Genomic DNA, 12,485 nt, shown 5'->3' on the forward strand with positions numbered 1-12,485 from the left:
GTGTTCAATAAAGAATACAATAAAAAATAGAGTATATTGAGAGACAGAATTTTTTAAACCATGATCAATTGCTGGAAGAATTGATATTGATTGTTATTTTTTTAGAGTGATTAATTGTATTAAATCTCTAATTATTCTTTTATTATGATGATAAGTTGGATAAATTATAAACTAACTAACGGTGTTTAAAATATTTAACCGAATGTATTATTTTGAAACACTAAGTAAACTTTTTATATGAAATAACTTTTTGTACTAAATTGAAATAAAACGTTTTGTATGAAACACGTAATTACCCTTCCGAATTCGGATACAAAGTTTTGGGTCAAACAAAATAATTTCTGTCGAAAATCACAATTTTAATTAGAAAGTAGGAAAAAAACAAAATTTTCCATTCTTTCCCTTACATAGTTTGAAAACCAAAGCGCTGACAGTGAAATGTCGGAACCAAATCAAACCTCGCCACGCCACAACCGGCAACGGCGTCGGCGCGCATCCATGACAATTCACCTCCTACTGAAACTTCCTCGTACGTATCAATCAACAATCACAACATAGCTAGTGCGCTTCTGATTAAACAAACTGAAAACCCCATAAAGCAAAAACACTCGCACTAAGCAAAAGCAAACGACCCAAAAAGCAGCCATTTTTATCACACTCCAAAACAAACACTTCCACTCTCCCTTACCCCACATTCTTTCCTTCCTCCCTCAGGAATCAAAAGCACCAAAAAGCAGCGCCACAAAAGAATGAATTTTTCCCACTCCTCTTTTTATATATACACTCACAAAAGATTGAATTTTTACCATCTCCGTTCAATCACAGCATTATTGGAAAATCATGGCGAGTTCCAGTGGGACCAAGGGCGAGCTCAGCCCGAGCTTTCCTTCCAGGAGGGGGGGCTCGAGGGGCCCCACCATGGTGGACCGCGCCGACGACAGTGCAGCAGTAGACAGCGAGCTTGTGCCGTCTTCGCTGGCCTCCATCGCCCCCATCCTCCGTGTGGCTAATGAAGTTGAGAAGGAGAATCCCCGAGTTGCTTATTTGTGTAAGTAGTGTTTCTTGATAATTTGGATTAAATGGATAGTAATGATTGTGATTCTGTAAAATATTATGGTTTTTTTCTTATGGGCCAACCACAGCCCCCCCCCCCCCCCTGTTTTTTAATGAGTGCATATATTATAGAATATGCCATGATTTTTAAATTTCAATCATCTACTTATTTATTGAAGTAGTGTTGCTACTGATTATGTTGAGCTTATGCCTTTTGATTTTGGGTGAAATGTTCTGTGGAATATTATGGGTTTTTTTGTTGTTGCTAAGAGCATTGATTCCTTGACTAGATTCAGAGTATGGCCCACCTCAAGCCCCCCCTATTTGTTATGATTCCTTATGCCATGATTTGCAAATTTCAATCATCAACCTGTCTATGTAATTATGTATCCTACCTGGCTTCGATCTGGTTTCGTTGATTATGGAATTATGTTGGAGATTCCAGCCTTTTATGAGTGTGTGGAGTGATAGGAATGGGGAATCAGAAGAGCATCCACTCTTTTAAGTCCGTGCCCCCCCGGGGACCAAGAATGGGAGACCGTTGGTTTATGAACGAGGAATCTCAGTTGTTCTCCCTTTCCCTGTCTCACCTTTTGAAGAATGCATAGTCCATAGTTTACACTTGACCATTCCACTTGGAGGATCAGTTGCTTTATACCTTGATTGTTGACTAAGTTTTCTATTGATGTGGTGGTCTTGGCTGGTTGATTCTTTAGTTAAAGAAGAATGTTGAATTCAGTGATTAATTTGGAGAATATTCTGTTTCATAATATTTTACCACATAATGATAGTAGAGAATGTTTGGTTGAATCTGTAGTAGTGTCCTTTTAAGCAAATTGAGAGGATATTCAAAAATATATGAAATTGATGTGTGGCTAATGGATTCACCTTCGATGTATTTGGCCAACGCACTGCCTTCAGGGACTTATGTTACCACTGTACACGCTGCCAGACTCAGGGCTGGGGGGAAGTGGGGGCCACAAATTTTGAGAAATCTAAAATCTTGCATCTGTCACTGCATATTACAAGTTTGAATGTTGAGAAGTTACAATGGCTATTGCTTTTATGCATATATGGTATGTGTGGATGTTTCCTACTCTGAGTTATTGATTTCTTGTAATTATGGATTAGGCCGTTTCCATGCATTCGAGAAAGCACACCGGATGGACCCTACCTCAAGTGGGCGAGGCATTCGGCAGTTCAAGACGTATTTGCTGCACAGACTTGAAAAGGTAGGCCTGATGATGTTGGCTTTGGTTTTACTAGATATCAACCCATCTCAGAAAGGGAACTTTCTACTTTTCTGTTTGGGTTTGATTTGTCGTTATTCAACAGATTCTTGTTGCATTTCTGATCACTTTATATAAGCTCATTTTACTTGTATGCATCCTAATTCTGTTCATCATTCCGGATACTGTATGGTTGCAGGAAGATGAAGAGACGAAGCCCATACTTGCCTCGAATGATCCAAGAGAAATCCAGAGATTTTATCAGATCTTCTACGAGAAAAACATCCGAGAGGGCCAATATACCAAAAAACCGTAAGCCTCATCTCAAGTTAATCATACCAAAATAATGTTGGCACATTGTGAATACGCACGTTTCGTCCTTATATCGTATTAATTGCCTCTACAGGGAAGAGATGGCTAAGATGTATCAGATTGCTACTGTGTTGCATGATGTCCTTATTACTGTTGTACCTCCTGAGAAAGTTGACAATAAGGTTTGGCTTCTGTTGGTTTTGCGTAATTCGCGTCTAATAATTACTCGTATTACTCAACCCAGGATGTTAAATGCAGACTCAAAGATATGCAAAAGATGTCGAGGAGAAAAAAGAACAGTACAAGCATTATAACATTCTGCCGTTGTACGCTGTTGGCGTGAAACCAGCAATCATGGAGCTCCCCGAGGTTTATTTTGTGAAGATTCACGTTATTTACGAAACTTTATTATCGAAATATAAATTTGGATTTGAATGACCAATCTTGTTGTATCTGCTAATCAGATAAAAGCAGCACTCAGTGCTATCCAAAGTGTAGATGATCTTCCCATGTTCCAAATGCCTGACGGCGAGGAAAGAAGCGTAGTTGATATTCTCGAATGGCTTTCTTTACGCTTTGGTTTCCAGGTTCAGTGAAATGCTCATTTATCCTTCCAATTGGCTTTCTTTACGTTTTGACTGTTAACTCGCGAGATAACTGAGGTAAGCTGACTTGAGTTTGTTTGGTCTCATGTCGGTGTTGAAGAAAGGGAATGTGGCTAATCAGCGGGAGCACTTGATATTGATTCTTGCTAATATGGATGTACGGAATAAGAGCCTTCAGGACTATGAACTCGTAAGTGTTTGTTTATTGCTCAATTGCTCGCCTCTTCTTTGTAGTGAACTAGCTGCTTCTTATTATCATCCATTTTTCTGTCGAACGGTACTGCAGTTGGATAGCAATACAGTGGAAAAACTGATGGAAAAGGTATTCAAGAATTATCAATCATGGTGTACATACTTGCACACTGCATCTAATCTGGAGTAAGTTGTCCTATTTATGGCTACATTATCGCCTAATACCTTAACTAAGCAACGATTTTTAACTTTATCGTTCTGTTTGCAGATGTCCGAGGGGAGACAGAAGGCAACAGTCACAGCTTCTTTACATTGGACTTTATCTCCTTATCTGGGGTGAAGCTTCAAACCTTCGATTTATGCCAGAATGCCTGTGCTATATTTTTCACCGGGTATGCCTCCATATGCTGTCAGCCCGATGAATCGATATATCCTTTTGGGATGAGCTGAATAACTTTGAAAATAGTAACTCTTTTGCATTTACCGAATCGCAGATGGCCCATGACATGTATGGAACTCTATTTAACAATGCTCAGCATGTAATCGGAGCTACATCTCAGACAGTAGCACCACAAGGCGAGGAGTCGTTTCTGAGGGATGTTGTGACACCTATATATGAGGTTATGCAAAAGGTAGAACTCTCTCTTTATGCTACTTAGTGTTTAGTTTTTTTGTTTTGGTTTCAAATCTTTTATCTCTATACTTGAAGGAAGCTAGGAGAAACAAAAATGGGAAATCAAGCCACTCGGAGTGGAGGAACTACGATGATCTTAACGAATATTTCTGGTAACTTTACTGTCTATTTAGTCGAACTAAACGTGATATCTATGTTTTTTGATTCTTGACTTCCTTTTCGCTTTGTTCTTAGGACTGACAAGTGTTTTAAGTTGGGGTGGCCTTGGGATCGGAAAGCTGATTTCTTCGTGCATTCCAATGTAATAAAGCCAGTAAACAAGGTATGCACTGTGTATTATCGTACAAGGCTCAAGTTCGGTTTTTAAAGCCTGGCATTTTCTCATGTGCATAGGAAAATAACAAGGCTGTAGGAAAGAGAAAACCGAAGACAAATTTTGTTGAACTGCGTACGTTTTGGCACCTTTACCGGAGTTTCGACAGAATGTGGATCTTCTTCATATTGGCCCTCCAGGTAATTCTAATTGCTTCTGCTAATTAACTGTTATGGCTTCTTATTAGTCATGATGTGTATGAGAAATTTTCGATACGTTCCCAAGTGTTTTTTCATGACTTCCTTTGGTTTCCTTAACTAATCAACGTCTGCTTGTCAGGCTATGATTATCATTGCATGGCATCAACGTATATCCTCAAATGCTCTGTTTGACGATAATGTACTCCAAAGTGTCTCGAGCATCTTCGTCACAGCAGCTATTTTAAATTTTCTACAAGGTAACCTTTTTACCCCTTATCCGCCGTGTATGTTTATGCAGGGATTTCTGTCCTCCTTTCCTGCTCCGAATGCTATTTCCATTGTAAAATGATTCATAACATCTCTACGATCTTTTCTCCAGCTATCTTGGATATCGTCCTCAGCTTTAATGCCTGGAGGACCCTGAAATACACTCAGACATTCCGCTACCTTCTGAAACTCGCATTTGCTGTATTTTGGCTCGTAGTCATGCCCATAACATATTCAAGATCTGTTCAAAACCCAAGAGGGATTATAAGATTCTTCAACACTTTGGGAGGAAATTGGCAGACGCAGTCTCTCTACTACTATTGCGTTGCGATATATTTGGTGCCCAATATACTCTCTGCCATACTATTTTTACTACCTTGTTTGCGGAGATCTATGGAGTGTTCAAACTGGCGCATCATTAGCATCCTAATGTGGTGGTCTCAGGCAAGTCTTAAGAATTAGTAGTCCTCTTCATAATGGATAATACTTTATGAACTAACGGCCCTCCTCATATTCCAGCCAAAGTTGTATGTCGGAAGAGGAATGCACGAAGACATGCTATCCCTTTTAAAGTAAGATAATCACCTTTTATTGTTGTACTATCTGTCTTTGGTTTTTGTATTGCAATTTTATGTATGACTTTAAGAACATGCACCTATTAAGAATAACGTGTTCGAAGACTTCTTAGATTAGATCGAGATTGCACCTAACCTTGATGCCAACCTTCTTTTTGCTAGATACACACTCTATTGGGTTACACTGATAATAAGCAAGCTTGCATTCAGCTATTATTTTGAGGTAATGTTTCTTTTACAAACTGGAAATTATATTCAAGTTGCTCTTTGAATAGTTTTTGTCTTCTCCTACAGATATTCATTTTCTTGTCTTCACTGCGTTTTCATGTTGAATTAGATATTGCCATTGATTCAACCAACATGGATCATCATGAATCTCAAAGTCAGTAGCTATGACTGGCACGAGTTTTTCCCAAATGGTAATAGCATTTCGATACTAGAGATATTCTGTTTCGTGTTGCTTTTGAGGCCCTGGCCTAACTCATCTAGCATGAACTGATGCAGTTACTCACAATTCTGCTGTCGTTATTGCAATATGGGCCCCGGTCGTTCTGGTATGTGATGAGAAACTCTAATCAATGTAATACTTTCTGATAAAAATGTCTTCGACGTTAAAAAGGTTTGTTTGCATATAGGTCTATTTCATGGATACACAAATATGGTATGCGATCTTCGCTACTATCATTGGTGGGATTTATGGAGCCTTCAGCCATCTTGGAGAGGTCAGATATTTCAGCCATTTGTCAGATAAAATACTAAGCGTACTCTCGGAAATTTCATTCATGTGCCGCGTTTCCAAATGTAGATAAGAACTCTTGGTATGTTAAGGGCAAGATTCGAATCTGTTCCCTCAGCTTTCAGCAGACGCCTCGTTCCATATTCCAAAGACGAAAGCAGACAACACCAGCAGGTATGTAGGTATCTTTGGTCACTCGGTGCTCCAACGTAAATACATTCTAATAAATTATCAAGAAACTGTTATGGCACAGGATGACACGTTGGAGAGAATAAACATCGCAAAGTTCTCTCAGATGTGGAATGAGTTCATTTTATCCATGAGAAATGAAGATTTGATAAGCCACAGGTATAATAATGCTTTAGTTTTAACGTTACTTCAACTACGTGGAATCATCGGAGAATAAACTTCTCACTCTATTCTGTCATAAAGACGTTTTAACACGATTCATGAAAAATTCCATATTCAATTTCCAGGGAGAGAAATCTGCTGCTTGTGCCATATTCATCGAGTGATGTATCTGTCGTCCAGTGGCCTCCTTTCTTGCTCGCTAGTAAGGTAAAAATATGTCTACTTTAAACATCTTAACTTTTAACGCACTTTTAGCACAACTCATTGTCATACTATTGATAGATTCCGATAGCATTGGACATGGCTAAAGATTTCAAGGAACGGGAAGATGCTGACCTCATCAGGAAAATCAAGAACGATGATTTCATGTATTTTGCAATAATCGAATGCTATGAGTCGTTGAGGGACTTGCTTCTCGCTCTTCTGCAGGATAAAGGGGATAAGAAGTAAGTCCACCGTCAGTTTTGCTCGTTTACATTTTCTATCATGCTAACACGAGTTGCTTGTATTTTCGGTTCGCCACTCAAGAATTATACTGCAAATTTGTCAAGAAGTGGAAATCAGCCTCCAACAGAAAAGATTCTTGAAGAAATTCAAGATGAGTGGGCTGCCAATGTTAAGTGATAAGTTGGATAAATTTCTGAACCTATTAGTGAGTTCCATCACTGGTTTTTTCAAATTTTATTTTATTTTGTTGAAGCAATCTCGATATCTTGCTAACGCTGTATACTATGTTTTTTTAAATCGGAAGATGGAAGACCACGAGGATGACGATATACAGTTATACCGGTCTCAGATAATCAACATACTCCAAGATATTGTAGAGATCATCATTCAAGATGTCATGGAGAACGGGCACGAGTATGTCTATCCGAAAATTCCCACTATCCGCTAACGTACTAGTTATTTTCAAAAGTTTGATAGTTATCAATTTAATTTTTTTGTGTAGAGTGTTGGCATTCCATCAAGATGAAAGGAAAGAACAGAAGTTCGAAAGGGTAAACATCGACCTCTTGCAAAGTGGGCCCTGGATGGAGAAGGTATTGATGGTTTCGAATATAAAATCTCCCTTCTGCTTTTTGGCTTTCGCTCCCGTTTTCCTTTGTTTCATATTCTGCCATACAGGTTGTCAGGCTTCATTTACTTCTGACTGTGAAAGAATCAGCAATCAACGTGCCCATGAATTTGGAAGCTCGTCGTAGGACTACTTTCTTTGCGAACTCTTTATTCATGATCATGCCAAATGCGCCTAAAGTTCGCAATATGCTCTCTTTCAGGTCAGTTATCAAATGGCTGATTACTCATCTTTTCACGTTTCTCTCAGTTTCATATTTCACTACATTTTCTTACATGTTGCTAAATGTTACTTTGTTTGTTCAGTGTTTTGACTCCTTATTACAAAGAGTCCGTCCTTTATTCAACCGACGAGCTCAACAAAGAAAACGAGGATGGTATTACAACCCTGTTTTATCTTCAGAAAATATATCCCGGTGAGTGTTAAGTTTATCGTTTTCGTATAATATCTGGATGGTTCACTAAACTCTTCTATTCTTCTTAACCATTGTAAAGATGAGTGGAAAAACTACGAGGAGCGAATCATGGATCCCAAATTCGATGCTGCCAATAAAGACCGTTTAGAGTTGGATCGTCAATGGGTGTCTTACAGGGGCCAAACACTCGCCCGTACAGGTCAGAAATTTATAAATGTTAGTATTTCTGAACATTGTTTTATGTGTATATTAATTTTTTGTTTTTCTTTTCGGGGGTCGTTGAATCACCAGTGAGAGGAATGATGTATTACCGCGAGACTTTGGAGCTTCAGTGTTTTCTGGATTTTGCTGATGATAATGGTTGGTTGAGACTTTCTATAGTTAGGTTTTCTGGTATGATGCTTTTAGTGATAAATATTTTCGTATTCTTGGCAGCTATTTTTGGTGGATACCGTGCAATCGATGTAAAGCATAGGGACTACCGAATCCTCAAGGAAAAAGCAGAAGCTCTAGCCGACATGAAGTTCACTTATGTTGTGTCTTGTCAGGTTTACGGGAACCAGAAAAAATCTAGTGATGCACATGACCGGAGCTGTTATGTCAATATTTTGAATCTTATGTTGGAGTAAGTTAAAGATTTAAGCTCGTGCATGAGTTTGTCTCCGCATCTATTTGAGTATGATCTATTGACAGTATTTCGAAATCTCAAGGTATCCATCGCTACGGATTGCTTATATAGATGAGAGAGAGGAGACTATTGGTGGGATGACGAAAAAGGTTTACTATTCCGTTCTGGTCAAGGGAGGCGAGAAGCTGGATGAGGTATACGATTAACCTTATCACCGGTCGTACCTATGCCATTTGGTCTAATAGTCATGCATTGCAATTCCAGGAAATTTATCGTATCAAGCTTCCCGGTCCTCCAACAGAAATTGGCGAAGGGAAGCCGGAGAATCAAAATCATGCTATCATTTTTACTCGGGGGGAAGCCTTGCAAACCATAGACATGAATCAGGTCTGCAATCTCTCTCTCTCCCTTTCTTTTCTTTTTCGAATTTACATACACGAGCGAGTAAGTATCTTATTATGTTTTAATAGGACAACTACTTCGAAGAGGCTTTCAAAATGCGGAATGTTTTGGAGGAGCTTTTGACGACTCATCATGGAGATCGAACACCAACGATATTAGGACTAAGGGAGCACATTTTCACAGGAAGGTCTGTATTTGCATTTTGAGGACTAAACACTATTATGAATATGCTTACCTTTTCCTTTGATCAGTGTTTCTTCACTAGCGTGGTTCATGTCCAATCAAGAAACCAGTTTCGTGACAATCGGTCAAAGAGTTTTGGCAAACCCCCTAAGGTAAATCTGCAGCTTCGTATTCATTAGTCTTTGAACCATATTTTGGTTGAACATGTCGTGCAATTGCTAATCGTTGCTTTATCCTTGTTATTTTGCAGGGTAAGGTTTCATTATGGACATCCTGATATTTTCGATCGAATCTTCCACTTGACAAGAGGAGGCATAAGCAAAGCTTCAAAAACGATAAACTTGAGCGAAGACATATTTTCTGGTACTATCAACTCGACGCTCATCCATGAATATGCCACAATTTCTAATGTTTGATCGAGCTACCAATTTCAGGCTACAATTCGACACTTAGAAGGGGATACGTCACACATCATGAATATATTCAAGTAGGCAAGGGGCGAGACGTTGGCATGAATCAGATATCTCTTTTTGAGGCGAAGGTTGCAAATGGCAATGGGGAGCAGACTCTTAGTCGAGATGTCTATCGGCTAGGACATCAATTTGATTTCTACCGGATGCTGTCGTTCTACTTCACCACGATTGGTTTTTACTTCAGTAGCATGGTATACTAGTTCAATTATTTGTTGAATGATACACATCGTGCATTAAGGCTTCTCTCGCTCTGATACCAACGGTTGTTTCGTAATTTCTTCCAGGTTACTGTCCTTACTGTCTATGTATTCTTATACGGAAGATTATACATGGCGTTGAGTGGATTGGAAAGGCGTATACTGAGGGATCCGTCCGTTCATCAGAGTAAAGCGCTTGAAGAGGCTTTGGCTTCACAGTCTTTCTTTCAGCTAGGCTTGTTGCTCATTCTACCCATGGTGATGGAAATAGGCCTCGAACGAGGTTTTCGCAACGCTATTGGTGATTTTATCGTTATGCAGCTCCAGCTAGCGTCCGTGTTCTTCACATTTCAGCTTGGAACAAAAGCACATTATTTTGGCAGAACGCTTTTACACGGAGGCTCCAAGTACCGAGCCACAGGCCGTGGTTTTGTCGTGTTTCACGCCAAATTTGCCGATAACTACAGGTTGTATTCTCGTAGCCACTTTGTGAAAGGGTTGGAGCTCTTCATATTGTTGATCCTTTATGAGGTCTACGGGCACGCTTCCAGCAGCTCGTCGCTGTACCTCTTCATTACGTTTTCAATGTGGTTCCTCGTGGCGTCCTGGCTGTTTGCTCCGTTCGTATTCAATCCATCTGGTTTTGAGTGGCAAAAGACGGTAGATGACTGGACGGATTGGAAGAGGTGGATGGGGAACCGTGGTGGCATTGGGATCGCGCCTGATAAAAGTTGGGAATCGTGGTGGAACGAAGAACAGGAACACTTGAAGTACACGAACCTACGTGGTAAACTGCTTGAGATTCTCCTCTCATTTCGATTCTTCATCTACCAATATGGGATTGTCTATCACCTCAAGATATCACAGGGCAACGACGACTTCCTGGTAAGAACATCGCTCTGTTCATGATAATTCGTTTCTTGGATTTTTCTACATTTGCTCATCATTCCATTCGATCTTGTGTAGGTTTATGGACTGTCTTGGTTTGTTATGGCAGCTGTGCTTCTGGTACTAAAGGTATGTTTCGTTACTTGATTCGTTGCCTTAAATCGATATGTTCTGTTTATGCTGAGATAGTTTTCGTCTGTTTCGGAACAGATGGTGTCAATGGGGAGGCGAAAATTTGGAACCGATTTTCAGCTCATGTTCAGGATTTTGAAAGCACTTCTATTCCTCGGATTCGTGTCAGTGATGACCGTTTTATTCGTGGTGTGTGGCCTAGTCGTGGGCGATATTTTTGCTGCCATCTTGGCCTTCATGCCCACCGGATGGGCCCTTGTTCTGGTAAGAACACTCTATGCGCGTTTCTCTGGTCATGGATCGAATCCTCTCTTGCCCCGGAGCTTGTCTTTGGAAGTTATGCATATTTATGATGAGGTTTTGCATTAGTATATCTTAGTATATGAACCATGGTTGTGCAGATTGCTCAAGCATGTAGGCCTTGTTTGAAACGAATCGGGGCGTGGGACTCGGTGAGGGAGTTGGCTCGGGCGTTTGAAGCAGTGATGGGGATGGTGATCTTCATGCCCATCGTGGTGCTGTCGTGGTTCCCCTTCGTGTCTGAGTTCCAGACGCGTCTCCTCTTCAACCAAGCCTTCAGTCGAGGACTCCAGATTTCGATGATTTTGGCTGGGAAGAAAGACAAGGCGTCCTTCACTTGATCATCGTTATCGTTAGGGATGTCAATCGGGCTAGCTCATCGGGTTTCGGGTCTGCAATAGTTGGGTTGAACCCATGTTTCTGCATAGGGCAACACATTCTTGTGTTGATTATTTTTTCTGTATGGGAAAATCTTGTAGATGTCAACTATCTATAATCAAGATGTAGCACTCTTACTTAGGTGAAATATATATATCCCTATATATATATATAGTTTGTACATTCTTCACTTAATTAGATATAAACTATAATGAAGATGTTTTATCTATTTGATTTTGCTGAATTGTATTTTGAGGCTGCTTTTTGTTTATATATCTGGTCTTAATTTTGTTTCGTGTCTCCAACTTTGAGCGTGTTATAAAAATGTCTCAAACTCATGTTTTCTTTTACCATACTTACTAAGATATCTAAAAAAATAATAATCATATTTGTGGATGGCATGAGTTTTAAACAGATTTTGGTAAAGTAAAAGATAGTGTAAAAAAGGGAAAGAGAAAAGTAAGTGAAACAGATGAAAAAAATAAGAGAGAGATAAGAAGAAAAAGTAGGTAAAGTATAAGAGAAAATTCCATTTTCGAAATGAGACTACCGTGCACACTCTAAAATGACAAAATGAGACTGTTTTTTCGTGGACGGGGTGAGTATATAGTACTAGTATATTATTCATGTAGTAATCAAATCGACATTAATATATTTTAGTAAAATGTTGCTTTCAAATTAATGAAACGCCGAATTATATGGAATAATGGTGTGTGAAAACGGCTATATTAATAATAGAAAGACAGCCAACGCCAAAATTCTAGATTTGGATACTGTTTTTATATACCTAATTGAATAGACTAATATTTATAATTTAACTATTTGTCTTTGTTAGGTAAAAAAACTTTCCTCTTCTTTATTATTATCATGATCATTATCTTCATATAATGTTACTATTATTCCTGATGACTAGTTCGTTAATTTTTCACATTTCACACCTAATGAGC

At 39.2% G+C, this 12,485-nt stretch overlaps 1 protein-coding gene across 1 annotated transcript; it reads left to right on the forward strand.

Annotated features, from left to right (window-relative positions):
* The first annotated feature begins 426 nt into the window (after positions 1 to 426).
* Positions 427 to 11,782, forward strand: LOC121759561 (callose synthase 7-like). Its single transcript, XM_042155195.1, has 42 exons — positions 427 to 1,048; positions 2,185 to 2,285; positions 2,482 to 2,594; positions 2,689 to 2,776; positions 2,853 to 2,963; positions 3,059 to 3,181; positions 3,300 to 3,389; positions 3,486 to 3,577; positions 3,660 to 3,783; positions 3,886 to 4,023; positions 4,101 to 4,177; positions 4,260 to 4,347; positions 4,419 to 4,538; positions 4,678 to 4,795; positions 4,918 to 5,249; positions 5,325 to 5,377; positions 5,543 to 5,603; positions 5,718 to 5,799; positions 5,885 to 5,934; positions 6,016 to 6,102; positions 6,186 to 6,290; positions 6,370 to 6,464; positions 6,593 to 6,674; positions 6,750 to 6,913; positions 6,996 to 7,119; positions 7,219 to 7,328; positions 7,417 to 7,507; positions 7,593 to 7,744; positions 7,848 to 7,957; positions 8,037 to 8,156; positions 8,249 to 8,317; positions 8,393 to 8,582; positions 8,668 to 8,779; positions 8,850 to 8,972; positions 9,056 to 9,174; positions 9,239 to 9,322; positions 9,421 to 9,533; positions 9,605 to 9,834; positions 9,928 to 10,725; positions 10,807 to 10,857; positions 10,939 to 11,124; positions 11,262 to 11,782. Exons 1-42 carry the CDS (start codon positions 841 to 843, stop codon positions 11,499 to 11,501), a joined length of 5,724 nt encoding a protein of 1,907 aa, XP_042011129.1. The 5' UTR covers positions 427 to 840; the 3' UTR covers positions 11,502 to 11,782.
* The last annotated feature ends 703 nt before the right edge of the window (positions 11,783 to 12,485 follow it).

This window comes from Salvia splendens, chromosome 12 (genome assembly GCF_004379255.2).
Source record: "Salvia splendens isolate huo1 chromosome 12, SspV2, whole genome shotgun sequence".
NCBI lineage: Eukaryota > Viridiplantae > Streptophyta > Magnoliopsida > Lamiales > Lamiaceae > Salvia > Salvia splendens.